The 14590-nt window shown below is 49.5% G+C and overlaps 2 protein-coding genes across 5 annotated transcripts in view; one reads left to right on the forward strand and one right to left on the reverse strand.

Annotated features, from left to right (window-relative positions):
• flna (filamin A, alpha (actin binding protein 280)) overlaps positions 1-2887 on the forward strand; it is a 41275-nt gene extending 38388 nt beyond the window's left edge. For all 4 annotated transcript variants that reach the window (XM_029124272.2, XM_029124273.2, XM_013136213.4 and 1 more), the window contains 5 exons: positions 640-772; positions 861-1037; positions 1228-1446; positions 1539-1736; positions 2071-2887. In XM_029124272.2, coding sequence (XP_028980105.2) covers positions 640-772; positions 861-1037; positions 1228-1446; positions 1539-1736; positions 2071-2255 — 912 coding nt within the window. In that variant the 3' untranslated portion in view covers positions 2256-2887. The remainder of the gene's footprint in view (positions 1-639; positions 773-860; positions 1038-1227; positions 1447-1538; positions 1737-2070) is intronic.
• A 3903-nt stretch (positions 2888-6790) lies between these two features.
• haus7 (HAUS augmin-like complex, subunit 7) lies at positions 6791-14559 on the reverse strand. The gene is made up of 9 exons (XM_010875056.5): positions 14459-14559; positions 13801-13916; positions 13475-13542; positions 9592-9653; positions 9244-9437; positions 8406-8520; positions 7777-7989; positions 7572-7683; positions 6791-6997 (listed from the first exon to the last, which is right to left on the reverse strand). The coding sequence occupies exons 1-9, from the start codon at positions 14513-14515 to the stop codon at positions 6948-6950; spliced, it is 987 nt and encodes a 328-aa protein (XP_010873358.2). The 5' UTR covers positions 14516-14559; the 3' UTR covers positions 6791-6947.
• Between the last annotated feature and the right edge of the window lie 31 nt (positions 14560-14590).

A 14590-nucleotide genomic window follows, 5' to 3' on the forward strand; every position in this document is an offset into this window, starting at 1 on the left:
ACTGTGCAGTTCCTGAGCTGTTTCAATTATCATTGTTAGTGAAACATTTTAATTGAGAAACTATGGAGTTTAAGATTCTCTGCAGTTGTTGGATCAATGCAATACATTCACAGGGTCAGAGGTCACAATGTCAGAGTTAGCTGTAAAGTCGTGCTGGTGCTGCTGTGTTGTTGGGAAGTGCAAGAGTTTATGGGAAACTAAAAGACTGTGTGTTTCTCGTGCCTCGTTCTAAAGGCTCACAACAGCCTCCCCTCTCTCCCTCCATCCCTCCCCTTCCCCACCATCCACCAGGCGCTAAAGGGGTTAAAGAGGCTGAAATGGGCCAGTCTCCTCTCTGTTATCTTTTTGTCCTGTTGTCTGGCCCTTCTCTTTAGCCCTGTTAGCTGTCTGTAGGTAAGTGTCTGTGCCTCTGTCTGTGCCTCTGTCTGTGCCTCTGTCTGTGCCTCTGTCTGTGCCTCTGTCTGTGCCTCTGTCTGTGCCTCTGTCTGTGCCTCTGTCTGTGCCTCTGTCTGTGCCTCTGTCTGTGCCTCTGTCTGTGCCTCTGTCTGTGCCTCTGTCTGTGCCTCTGTCTGTGCCTCTGTCTGTGCCTCTTTATATTGAATTGTGTAGTTGTGCTAAGTATGAGTTGTATCTGAGCAGGAGTCGGGGTTGAAGGTCAACCACCCAGCATCCTTTGCTGTGAGCCTTAATGGAGCGAAGGGACAGATTGATGCTAAAGTCCACTCTCCTTCTGGAGCCCTGGAGGACTGCTGTGTTACAGAACTAGACCAAGGTAACAATCCAACTACTACAGTACTTCACAGATAATACCACAGTAGTATTTATGACTGGATAAAAGCGGAACATCTCTCCTCCTACAGATAAGTATGCTGTACGGTTCATTCCCAGAGAAAACGGTCTCTATCTGATTGATGTGAAGTTCAATGGTAGTCACATCCCTGGCAGCCCCTTCAAAATCAGAGTTGGGGAGACTGGCCAGGCAGGGGACCCCGGGATGGTGACGGCCTATGGATCCGGACTGGAGGGAGGCACCACCGGTAACTAACAGCAGTCGGGCAGTGACTCATTGTCTCTTACCGGCTTTACGCATGCTTTTCTGTGCAGCTTTATTAAAAATGTTGACTTGCTGTGATTTTGTTAATGTATTAAACTGAATAGGAGCCTCTGGTAGACGGCCAACATTATATTCAGAGCGTCTTTCATGTAATGTGTTGTGGTCGCCACCAGGGACGGCCTGCGAGTTTGTGGTCAACACCAGTACAGCAGGTCCAGGGGCTCTGGCGGTGACCATCGACGGCCCATCCAAGGTGAAGATGGACTGTGTGGAGTGTCCGGAGGGGTACAAGGTGACCTACACCCCCATGGCTCCTGGGAACTATCTCATCTCCATCAGATATGGGGGACCCTACCACATCGTCGGTTCCCCATTCAAGGCTAAGATCACTGGTAAGAGATTGGACAGGTGGAGTCCAACACAGCCAATGGCGTAAACCCTGCTATGACTCTTCTCTTCATGGCTCCCTCCCTCTCTCCACCAGGCTCCAAGCTGGTCAGCAGCCACAGCAACCATGAGACATCTAGCGTCATGGTTGACCCGGTGACTCGCCAGGTCAGCTCCTCCCACCAGGGAGCTCCAAGCCAATCAGACGCCAGCCGTGTGACAGCCAAGGGTCTCGGCCTATCAAAGGGTTTCATTGGCCAGAAGAACAATTTCAGCGTTGACTGCAGCAAAGCAGGTGTGTTTGTGTGTACTTGTTTCCCTGTCGGTCCAGGAGCAAAATTCACTGAAATGTGATCCGTCTAAATACTTTAGGTGAGGCTTGGGCTTACCAGTTAGGGGGGGAGTTAGGTTTGGACATGAGTGTTGAGGTTATTGAGGTTGGGGTTACAGAATAGGGAACATGGATTTGAGTCCTTACAAGGATATAAAGACAAACGTGTGTGTAAACTGTTGGTTTGTATGCTACAAAAATGTATGGAATTTTACTTTCCAAATCCTGTGACCCTGGCTCATTAAAGATAATTACCTGTTGTAACATTTAGAGTACTAACCCAGTCCCCTCTCCTCAGGTCGTAACATGTTGTTGGTGGGTGTGGACGGGCCCAGGGTTCCCTGTGAGGAGGTTCTGGTGAGACATCTTGGGAACCGTGTCTATAATGTCTCCTACCAGCTGAAGGAGAAGGGAGAGTACATTCTGGTGGTGAAGTGGGGAGACCAGCACATTCCTGGCAGCCCTTACCACATCACTGTCTAGACCAATCACAATCTAATACAATACTGTGTAGACCAATGGGAAATCAGAACCCTCCAAACTAGCCCAGTGGTTTCTAGACCAATCTGAGTTTATACATCATATCCTGAACAATAATGCATAAACACTGAATATTCCTTCATCCCTCTCTTTGCCCCATCTTAACAACCCCTCCCCCATCATAATCATTAGTCATAGAGAGGGGAAACATGCACCTTTGTATTACTGTAAACTAGCTTAGCAAAATGTCCCTTCTTCCCCACGCAGTGTTTATCTGCTGGCTAGCTTAGCATAGTATAGTATTGGTTTACAGGTTAGCCTAGCGTAGTGTTGTTATAGAGGTTAGCATAGTATATTGTTTTAGAGATTAGCCTAATGCTAGTCCCATGTGTGTTCAAAATGCTAACTCTTAACACGTTTGTTTTCGCTGCTGCTAGTTTGGTCTGGTGTTAGCTTGTTTTAACCATAACAGTCATGCAAGTGAGTTGTCTAGTCCCCCCAACACAAACACACCCTGCTTACTAGCTTCTTACTCAGTATTCCAGAACAAAGAACCTTGTCTGTTTACGGGCTTTAAAGGGTGTGAGACAGTATTTTGATAAACAATAAAGATGTCTTTAAGTATTTTCCTTCAAGCTACATGTGGTTGTCCTTTTTTTTATTCCTTTGAACATGCACTTACACAGTACCATAGACAAACAACTAATTTAAATTTCAGTATCATTATTTCTACATGGCATATACCAGGGGTACACAATTCTTACCCTACGAGATCCGGAGCCTGCTGGTGTTCTGTTACCTCATCATTTACTGCATGCGCGTAGTGTCCCAGGTATAAATAGGTCCCTGATTAGAGGGTTGTAATGAAAGAGGAACTGGTTTTGAGTTTCAGGGGCATATGCTACCTTCGAACAATATGTGCAAGAGGAATGCATGCAGTTTTGGGACAGTAACCACACAAATTACTCCTCAAAGTTCACACTTTTGACGCTGAGCTACTTTTCAGTTCATTTCAACTTTCTGGAAAGTAAAATTGAAAGGAAACTGCTAAATGAAAACTAGAAAAGAACTGAGCATGCCCAGATGTTGTGGGGGGTGCATACAGGCGAATGGGGGCCAAACACTACTGAGTCACATTGAGTTGCTGTGATGAAACTCACACAAGTTGGGACAGCCTGTGATTTCAATTGTTTACTTAGATTTTCGGTATGAGTTTCCAGCCATCAATCGGTTGGTAATTTTGTTTTCCATCGACCGTTGTTACGTAACTTTGTTCTCAACGAGTTACACAATGTACTGTAAAGATTTTGACCTTTAATTTATTCCTTTCATCGAGACTGTGGGATTTAATATTTTTAATGCAGTGTAGTTGTCAGTAGTACTGTTGCTAGCCACATATGTCTATTTAGCTTCTGAACCTAGCCAAAATAAATAGCCTAACTTAATTCCCACAGCCATTGTTTTAGTAGGAAGCGAAGCAAAAATCTATTGAATTAACTAACTTGCAGTCTTTGTCCAGATAAAAACGGTTGTGGTCCAAATGTGATTAGTAAATGGATTTTTTCATTCCTGACAGTCACCAGGATATCCGCTGGAGAAGGCTGTTTCGATGGTTACATTCGTAACCCAAGTTCTATGAGTGGAGCGTCGCCCATAGGGGCTTCACTCCCATTGGTTTACCCTCTCTGCCAATAGGCAGTCACCGACATTTTTTATATGCAAATCGCACCTCTCATGGCCATCTGCCCCATGGCTATAAAAGAGGTCGTCACACCCCAATCTGCCTCCGCCATACCTTTCTTCACGAGAAAAGCAGTCAGTGACAGGTCAAGGCATGAACCCTATGGGCGACGCTCCACTCATAGAACTGGGGTTACGAAATTAACCATCGTTCTATGTCGTGAAGCTTTGCCCATAGGGGCTTCGCTCCTATTGGTTTAGGGCAAAGTGAGCCCAAGATGTACTCCTTGCCTGTCACCCACCTCACCGAAGAGATAAGTGCCAAACAGGACGGTCCAGGCGTGGAAAACCACGACACTGAGCCGCTTCCATCCGGCTCACACTAAGCACATACGTTTGCGCACTGACCACAGCCCACAAACAAATGTACACACAACACCAACCCAACTGGTACCTCCTCAAGCAGTCTTGACTGAATCGGAGCGTCCAAGGCCAGCCCAGAGAACACGCAGAGACCCGGACTCGGCGCACAAGTAAACGATCCAGCACACACAACGCAAGCGTCACACCCAAAATCGCACAGGCACACCGGAGAAGCAGACGTGCCTCTCAAAAAGACTCTGCAGGAACGACAGGACACTGCCTATGTCGCAACAGAGGGGGTCAACCCCCGCGTCCTCACACCAGCGGGCAAAGATACCCCAGCGGCTAGAGTAGCTAGCCTACGTCGAGGCTGCCCTGAATGGTCGCGACCACCTCCGCAGTCAGTCCCTGACGCTGCAGCCTGGCCCTCTCAGGAGCCAAGCCCGCAGCGGCTGACCCAGTACACGGAACGTCCCAATCGAGCCGTTCGCCTGCGACAACGCCCCGTGGCGGTAAGGGATCGGCCACGGGCCACCTCCACAAACCACAGGGCCCCCGGGCGAAAGGGGGCGATCAGTATGAGCGACAACCCCTCTGACCGCACCCGAGACATGACAGGGAGAATGCACTGTAGAGGGGGAAACGCGTACAACAGCACTCTCGGCCACGGCCGGTGAGCCAACGCGTCCACGCTCAACGGGGGCCTGTCACAGGGGGCAGAGCGCGTCCTCCAACCTTCAATTTTGCGCCTGGCGACGCAAACGAACCCCCGGCCTCCGCGAGGCCTCAGGAGGCGCAGAAGACGCCACCGACGAAGAAGGGACAGGTAAGAGGGGACCTAAACGGAGACACTCCTCTCTGTCCTTTTTCTGGACGTACCAGAGCCTCTGTGACCGCCGCACCAAACAGCGCGTCCTCCTGAAGCAGAGCGTTCAGGAACGGGACTTTCTCCGGCTCTTTCAGGGAGGTCAACACAAGCCAGAGGTGCCGAACCTGCACCACCGACGTCACCTGACCCGCCGAGAGGGAATTGGCCTGAGTCAATTTCAAGGAGCCACCTGCTCACCTCAGTCGGGGTCATAGAGGTGCGGCCCTCCGTCACCCCGGCCACAGCAGCAGCCAGGAGGCACACATTATTGAAGGCCACGAGGGACTGCACCGAAAGGGCGTATTGTTTTGTATTTACGCAGAGAGGGGACCTCTGGCAGCCTTGAATAAGTCATCCCCATCCTCTGGCACTGGCATGGGGATGCGCAGGCGACACGCAGCAGCAGAGATGGGAGCAAAGAACTCGTCCTTTAGTGCTGGGGGGTCGACACCCCTGTCACTGGGGGTGACGACAGCCTCCTCCGAAGAGGAAGAGCTGGAACGCCCCCGCACCCGCTCAGCCGAGATCACTTTCAAAAAACTATCAAATATTGATGACAACCCATTGTGTTTAATGCAAAGTTAGAAATAGCTAGTAGTCTACCTGAATGAGTGAGAAAAGCAAAGCACTGCCACACCAGAGTTGTAGTCCTGAAAAGAGGAAAAACGATTAATGTTTCAAGTACATGGTTTAGCTCGCTAAGTCTATTTCCGAGAGCTTCCTGGCTGAATGTGTGAACAGAATCACCTTTAAATACGATACAAACCACTGTTGGGGAAACCGGTGTCCCGTAAATATCCACTCTGGTACTCAGTAATAACGTTTTTAAAATCCATGACGCTCCACAGGAGCAGACTTTTAGAACCAGTAGTAATTGCACTGATCACAATCTGTCCCCATCAAAACGTTCTACGATTACACTGACATGCCAAGATGAGCCGAGTCTTCCACCAGCTGTGGACACACCGGTCTGCCACCACAAGGACCAGTGTCTTTATCCGCCTTAATGAATTCATGACCAGAGGCAATCTCAGAGGTGCGGTCACCTTGGCCTTGTGTAGCATGAATGGACCGTACAGAAGGTACTCCAATCAGACACATTAGATAGACGTACCACTGTGAAGGTTGAGGTTTTAATTCAGAAATATGATTAAGGTTTGCAGGTTTTAGTAAAGTTAGACAAACTAACCTCTTGTTAAATCCACGTCTGAAATAACGTCTGTGATATCCCCAGTTCAGCAGAATATTTTATACAATTATAAGCAAAACACCACAAAACAAATGGTATCTCTGTAATCTGGGTGTTGGTGCTGAATGTAACACTAACGCCAAGTCAGTCCAGATACAACCCTGTGTGGTGTGTAAACCGTTGGTTCGTATGCTACAAAAATGACCGAATATTACACCTGCAAATTCACGTGTGGAGCATCACTACATCTGCATCTGTCAATACATTAAATGGCAGCGAGACAAAATATTTTGAATGTATTGGTAAAGAAAAACAACTACAGCGTGCCTCCAGTTGACTGATACACCTCCCCAACCTAATGTTTAACCAGACAGGCCCCTTTACCACACCCCCCCCATCTAAGGGGGAGCCCAGAGTAAGACAGACCATTTTACATCTTTTTAAATAATGTTTTTATTTTATTCTTTTCACGCATTTCTATTTTTATTGTGTAAAACACTAACTGTACTTAAAGTGCATTACAAAGTTATGTTAATCGTAGCATATGTTGTAATAGCATTAGTATGTGGTGTGAGACGAGCATGCTAGCAGGTGTTTATGGATGAGGAACTCTGTATCTTCTGGTCAGATCCTCCAACTGGGTGGCTGAAAAAGAAGAAACAGTTAACTGGGTGGCTGAAACAACCCAAACCCTTCTCAAAAGTGCAGAAACACACCCAGCAGATGGATATCAGGAGAAACCAGAGCTGGACCCACAGGGTTAGGTGAAAGTGAAATTCTGGGGCCAGGGGTTTTTCCTCATCAAGAAACCTCACTAATGAGGACATCCATCTTTCCCTTTTAAGAGGTTTCAACACATAGATGTACAAAATGATTCAATGCATGGGTTTTGCTTTAAGTCCACAAGCTTCTAAATTGATGTAATACCTTGTAAATAAGATATGCTCTGGTAAACAAACAAAGCTGTTTAGCAAAGTCACATTTGCTTTTTACAAAGAAATGTAAACCCCAAAAAGTTAAAATTGTGTAAATGTTAGCTGTGTTAAGTGGGGATCAACTGGATGGCTATTCTCTCTCCCACCATGAGACACATCCATATCTGACACAGTGGTACCACAAGTGCCCTTAAATGGATCCAGAAGTAGTGTCCAAAAGAACCCAGACAATAAATAGGGCTGTTTCTCAGAATGTGTGTGTGTGTGTGTGTGTGTCTTCTTACGCAGTGTTTGTCTGTGTCCACGGCTCCAGTAGCGTGGGTGTGTGTGCACATCCTTAACAGTGTCAGACAAAGACACAGAGGTCACCAATAGCTGCTGCAACATCTCAAGCTCCTGGGGGGGTGGAAGGTGGACAGAGGTCAACTTTGGCAGCAGTCTGTGCACGGCAGTAACAGTGGGTAGGGTTAGGGTTGTGTGTGCCTTTACCGTGTTGCAGGCACTCAGCAGGGTGTGCACGGTCCTGAAGGTGTGTGTGTGCGGGCGGAGGCTGGGAGGGTCTCTGTTAACGTAGGATCTGAAGTCTGTCTCGTACACACGGTTGAACACCCCCATTATCTGAGCCAGATCACACACAGCTACACGCAACGCACACACAGAGAACACGCTAGGCCTGGTCGCCTCATCACGCAGGAACACACACTGAGACAGAATGATTGTGTTAGAAACAACCTGGTTCTGGTAAGTTAACTGTTTTACTTGTTGTGTTCAGTCAGTAAGGTGACTGAACACAACAAAATAGTTACAGAGAACAGATGAATTAATACTTGGGAATCTGGGTGTGATTACGTGCCTATGTTGGTATGAGGACCACATTTAAGCAGGAAACCAGGGTAAACACCCCTACTCTGATTAAAACTGTCAAGGGATCTTCAGTGACCACAGAGGTGATATGTGGTGATACTAGGACACAGGGTGATATGCTCATGGTACATATTTATATTCTAGTTGTAGAAGAGGCTCTTATGCAGAGCTGCAGTCAGTTCAGCTGAGAAAGGTAAAACAAGACATAATTACAAGTTCTCTTACAAGATTGTGGGTGTTAACACAGAAAATACCTGTTTGTGTAGCTGATCTAAGGTGTTGCGCGTGGACTCCAGTAAGGCTGTGACATCAGCGACCTCCTCGCCTCTCGGCCTGCTGGGTAGTGACTTCTGACCTTTCTGGGCAGCCCTGGTGAGAAAGGTCGGGTGGGTTAGAGCTAAAAAAAAAATCCTGTGATTTTATGCATTGAAATTGTACACAGACACACTATAGCAAGAGTGTGTACACCTGATGTTAGCTGGCCAGATGTTGAGTGTAAGTGTGTGTGTGTGTCTGATGTGAGCCAGCCAGGGGTTGAGTGTGTACCTGATGTGAGCTGGGCAGGGGTTGAGTGTGGGGGTGAGTGTGTACCTGATTTGAGCCGGCCATGGGGTTGAGTGTGGGGGTGAGTGTGTACCTGATTTGAGCCGGCCATGGGGTTGAGTGTGGGGGTGAGTGTGTACCTGATTTGAGCCGGCCATGGGGTTGAGTGTGGGGGTGAGTGTGTACCTGATTTGAGCCGGCCATGGGGTTGAGTGTGGGGGTGAGTGTGTACCTGATTTGAGCCGGCCATGGGGTTGAGTGTGGGGGTGAGTGTGTACCTGATTTGAGCCGGCCATGGGGTTGAGTGTGGGGGTGAGTGTGTACCTGATTTGAGCCGGCCAGGGGTTGAGTGAGGGGGTGAGTGTGTACCTGATTTGAGCCGGCCAGGGGTTGAGTGAGGGGGTGAGTGTGTACCTGATTTGAGCCGGCCAGGGGTTGAGTGTGGGGGTGAGTGTGTACCTGATTTGAGCCGGCCAGGGGTTGAGTGTGGGGGTGAGTGTGTACCTGATTTGAGCCGGCCAGGGGTTGAGTGTGGGGGTGAGTGTGTACCTGATTTGAGCTGGCCAGGGGTTGAGTGTGGGGGTGAGTGTGTGTGTGAGGTGGGGCAGTGCTTCAGGAGAGAACAGCTCCTTCAGCAGCCCCTCTCCTCCGGCCCGGCTGTCCCCACCAGGCCCCGCTGAGCCTTGGACCACAGTGAGCAGCTGCTCCAGAAAACACAACTGGCGTATGGGGCAGGCCCGGCCCTGAGGAGAGGAGAAAACCATACTGTCATTTACAAGCAGCAACATGGACACACTTTCATCTGTTTGAAAATAACATTAAAACATCAAGAAATGTAAACATCTCTAAAGAGTCCCACTTCCACTCCACCACCTTTCTACTCCTCCCTCTTCTCACCGTGATGAGGTCCAGGTCATCTGTTCCACACAGCATCAACTCCTGCCCAAACTGTGCCAGCTCTGTGTGGTGTGTATATAGGGGGATGGGAGGAGGGGGAGGTGGGAGAGTGCATGAATATAGTGATAGACAGGGGGTAAATGCAATCCTAAAAATATGATTAGGTTACAGTAAATATTTATTGTTGCTGGTTATGTTTTATTGAATCTCAGTGCTGCCTTCTGCTGGACATTATGCACATTATAATGATTAGTATGTAGCCACAGACGGACTCAGGAGGTTAGTTAACCTTGGTAATACAGGAAGTAGGTAAGTGGAAATATGGGGAGTAGTTAAGAGGTAACACGGGGGGGGGGGGGGGGGGGGGTAGACACGGGGTAACACGGGGGGGGGGTAGACACGGGGTAACACGGGGGGGGGTAGACACGGGGTAACACGGGGGGGGTAGACACGGGGTAAAACAGGGGGGGGGGTAGACACGGGGTAACACGGGGGGGGGTAGACACGGGGTAACACGGGGGGGTAGACACGGGGTAACACGGGGGGGGGGTAGACACGGGGGGTAGACACGGGGTAACACGGGGGGGGTACACACGGGGTAGACACGGGGTAACACAGGGGGGTAGACACGGGGTAACACAGGGGGGGTAACACAGGGGGGGTAGACACGGGGGGGGGGGGTAGACACGGGGGGTAGACACGGGGTAACACAGGGGGGGTAGACACGGGTAGACACGGGGGGTAGACACGGGGGGTAGACACGGGGGGTAGACACGGGGGGTAGACACGGGGTAACACGGGGGGGGGGTAACACAGGGGGGTAGACACGGGGTAACACGGGGGGGGTAACACAGGGGGGGTAGACACGGGGTAACACGGGGGGGGGGTAACACAGGGGGGTAGACACGGGGTAACACGGGGGGGGTAACACAGGGGGGGTAGACACGGGGTAACATGGGGGGGTAGACACGGGGGGTAGACGGGGGGTAGACACGGGGTAACACAGGGGGGGTAGACACGGGGTAACACAGGGGGGGTAGACACGGGGTAACACAGGGGGGGTAGACACGGGGGGTAGACACGGGGTAGACACGGGGGGTAGACACGGGGTAACACGGGGGGTAGACACGGGGTAACACGGGGGGTAGACACGGGGTAACACGGGGGGTAGACACGGGGTAACACGGGGGGTAGACACGGGGTAACACGGGGGGTAGACACGGGGTAACACACGGGGGTAGACACGGGGTAACACACGGGGGGTAGACACGGGGTAACACACGGGGGGTAGACACGGGGTAACACAGGGGGGGTAGACACGGGGTAACACACGGGGGGTAGACACGGGGTAACACACGGGGGGTAGACACGGGGTAACACGGGGGGTAGACACGGGGTAACACGGGGGGTAGACACGGGGTAACACGGGGGGTAGACACGGGGTAACACGGGGGGTAGACACGGGGTAACACACGGGGGGTAGACACGGGGTAACACACGGGGGTAGACACGGGGTAACACACGGGGGTAGACACGGGGTAACACACGGGGGTAGACACGGGGTAACACACGGGGGGTAGACACGGGGTAACACACGGGGGGTAGACACGGGGTAACACACGGGGGGTAGACACGGGGTAACACACGGGGGGTAGACACGGGGTAACACACGGGGGGTAGACACGGGGTAACACACGGGGGGTAGACACGGGGTAACACACGGGGGGTAGACACGGGGTAACACGGGGGGTAGACACGGGGTAACACGGGGGGTAGACACGGGGTAACACACGGGGGGTAGACACGGGGTAACACACGGGGGGTAGACACGGGGTAACACACGGGGGGTAGACACGGGGTAACACACGGGGGGTAGACACGGGGTAACACACGGGGGGTAGACACGGGGTAACACACGGGGGGTAGACACGGGGTAACACACGGGGGGTAGACACGGGGTAACACATTGAGGGAAAAAAATATTTTAGTTTAGTTTGCCCACTGACAAAGAAAGTATCAGTCTATAATTTCAATGGTAGGTTTATTTGAACAGTGAGAGACAGAATAACAAAAAAATAATCCTGAAAAACAAATGTAAAATGTTATAAAAAGATTTGCATTAAGTATTCGACCCGTCTGCAAAACATGACTTGTTTGCACACATCTCAGGAGGGATTTTGTCCCACTCCTCTTTGCAGATCTTCTACAAGTCATTAAGGTTTAGAGGCTGATGTTTGGCAACTCAAACCTTCAGCTCCCTCCACAGATTTTCTATGGGATTCAGGTCTGGAGACTGGCTAGGCCACTCCAGGACCTTAATGTGCTTCTTCTTGAGCCACTCCTTTGTTTCCTTGGCTACGTGCTTTAGGTCATTGTCATACTGGAATACCTATCCACGACCCATTTTCAATGCCCTGGCTGAGGGAAGGAGGTTCTCACCCAAGATTTGACGGTACATGGCCCCGTCCATCAACCCTTTGATGCAGTGAAGCTGTCCTATCCCCATAGCAGAAAAATACCCCCAAAGCATAATATATCCACCTCCATGTTTGACAGTGGGGATGGTGTTCTTGGGGTCATAGGCAGCATTCCTCCTCCTCCAAACACGGCGAGTTGAGTTGACGCCAAAGAGCTTGATTTTGGTCTCGTCTGACCACAACACTTTCACCCAGTTCTCCTCTGAATCATTCAGATGTTCAATGGCAACCTTCAGACGGTTCTGTGCTTTCTTGAGCAGGGGGACCTTGCGGGCGCTGCAGGATTTCAGTCCTTCACGGCGTAGTGTGTTACCAATTGTTTTCTTTGTGACTATGGTCCCAGCTGCCTTGGGATCATTGACAAGATCCTCCCGTGTAGTTCTGGGCTGATTCCTCACCGTTCTCATGATCATTGCAACTCCACGAGGAGAGATCTTGCATGGAGCCCCAGACCAAGGGAGATGGAGAGTTCTTTTGTGTTTCTTCCACTTGTGAATAATCACACCAACTGTTGTCACCTTCTCACCAAGCTGCTTGGCGATGGTCTTGTAGCCCATTCCAGCCTTGTGTAGGTCTACAATCTTGTCCCTGACATCCTTGGACAGCTCTTTGGTCTTGGCCATGGTGGAGAGTTTGGAATCTGATTGATTGCTTCAGTGGACAGATGTCTTTTATACAGGTAATAAACTGAGATAAGGAGCACTCCTTTTTTAAAAGTGCTCCCCTAATCTCAGCTCGTTACCTGTATAAAAGACATCTGGGAGCCAGAAATCTTTCTGATTGAGAGGGGATCAAATACTTTTTTCACTCATTAAAATGCAAATACATTTTTGGATTTTTTTGTTATTCTGTCTCTCACTGTTGAAATAAACCTACCATTAAAATTATAGACGGATAATTTCTTTGTCAGTGGGCAAACACAAAATACAGGGGGGTAGTTAGGGGTAATACAGGGGATAGTTAGGGGTAATACAGGGGGGTAGATAGGGGTAATAAAGGGGGGTAGATAGGGGTAATACAGGGAGCAGTTAGGGGTAATACAGGGGGGTAGCTATGGGGTGATACAGGGGGTAGTTGGGGATATACAGGGGGGCAGTTAGGGGTAATACAGGGGGGTTAGTTAGGGGTAATATAGGGGGGTTAGTTGGGGGTAATATAGGGGGGTTAGTTGGGGGTAATATAGTGGGGTTAGTTGGGGGTAATATAGTGGGGTTAGTTGGGGGTAATATAGTGGGGTTAGTTGGGGGTAATATAGGGGGGTTGGTTGGGGGTAATATAGGGGGGTTAGTTGGGGGTAATATAGGGGGGTTAGTTAGGGTAATATAGGGGGGTTAGTTGGGGGTAATATAGGGGGTTAGTTGGGGGTAATATAGGGGATAGACAGGGCTAGATGGTGGGTAGTTTACCTTGGCTAAGGGCATCTGGCTCTTTAGATCTCAGGGAGACCAGCCTCTGACTGAGGCAAGGGCAGATCCTGCAGTGGAAGTAGGAGACTTAACCACTGATCTCAGTACAGTCTACCAACTATAAACACCAACACTCACTTGGGCAGAGGTTATCAACTATACCAGGTTAATAACCTTGATGTTTAATCAGCTTCTTGACATAACACCTGTCAGATGGATGGAATATCTTGGGAGTGGAGAAATACTCAGATGACAAATGTGTGCATAGGAAAAAAGCTCTCTGCACATTTGGTTATTTTAAATGTAGTCATTTTGGGGTGTGTTACCTGGTACAGATCCAAGCCAGTATATCAGTCCGGTGCTGAGACGGGGTACACAGCAGTTCCTGCATAGTTTCAGCCTCGCGCAGATATAAACCTTCCACCAGGGGACACGACAGGGTCTGTACCACACACGCACGTTTCACTAGTCAACCTGACTTACATTTAAAAAAAACAACATGCGAAGTACCCTGCTAAATGAGACTTCTGTCACATGATCAATGTGGGCTACTCGGGTGAAAATTAAATGTTCGCGGTTGGCGGGTTTTTGGGCTACTTCTGAACTTCATCGCGGCCGCACCATTTCTGTCTTTATATGCTATGTCGTGTGTTTCTATGCTGTTATCACGGTCGGGTGGGAGGAGGGGTCACTTTTAAAATAGTAAATATCGTGCACAAACTAAAGTTGGGCTGGTTTTGAGCAGTCGTTGTTCTGGAAATGTTAGCTTAACCCTTGCAAAACTGCATAATATTGTCTTGCTATAGCCTAAACGTTTGTTGTTTACAGTCGATAGCTAATGTGTTTGCTAGTTAGAGACTGTCTCCCACCGGAAAATGGCACTCAACCTAGGTACAATTTAGGAAAAAAATTGATAGGGTTGCTCGTCCTCTTATAGAGGTGTAGTTGACGTTGTCTTAGTGTAGTCCCTAACACTCAGCTTACCTGTAAAGTAGAATAAACATGTTGAGACAACCGGTATGCCTTCGAAGTAACCGCCATCGTCCTGCTTGGAGGATCCTAGGGCAAGTCACGCGAGATTAGGCTATCACCAGTGAGTAACAGTACAGCCACCTG

The sequence above is a fragment of the Esox lucius genome, chromosome 12 (assembly GCF_011004845.1).
Source record: "Esox lucius isolate fEsoLuc1 chromosome 12, fEsoLuc1.pri, whole genome shotgun sequence".
Taxonomy (NCBI): domain Eukaryota; kingdom Metazoa; phylum Chordata; class Actinopteri; order Esociformes; family Esocidae; genus Esox; species Esox lucius.

Bases quoted from the DNA above. Each gene is read 5' to 3' on its own strand.
- haus7 (XM_010875056.5), bottom strand. From the start codon at position 14,515: ATGGCGGTTACTTCGAAGGCATACCGGTTGTCTCAACATGTTTATTCT. The intron at 13,543-13,800 runs GTAACACACCCC...CTTCCACTGCAG, and splicing joins CTGGCTTGGATCTGTACCAG to GATCTGCCCTTGCCTCAGTC. The intron at 6,998-7,571 runs GTAAGAAGACAC...CTTCTTTTTCAG, and splicing joins TGGACACAGACAAACACTGC to CCACCCAGTTGGAGGATCTG.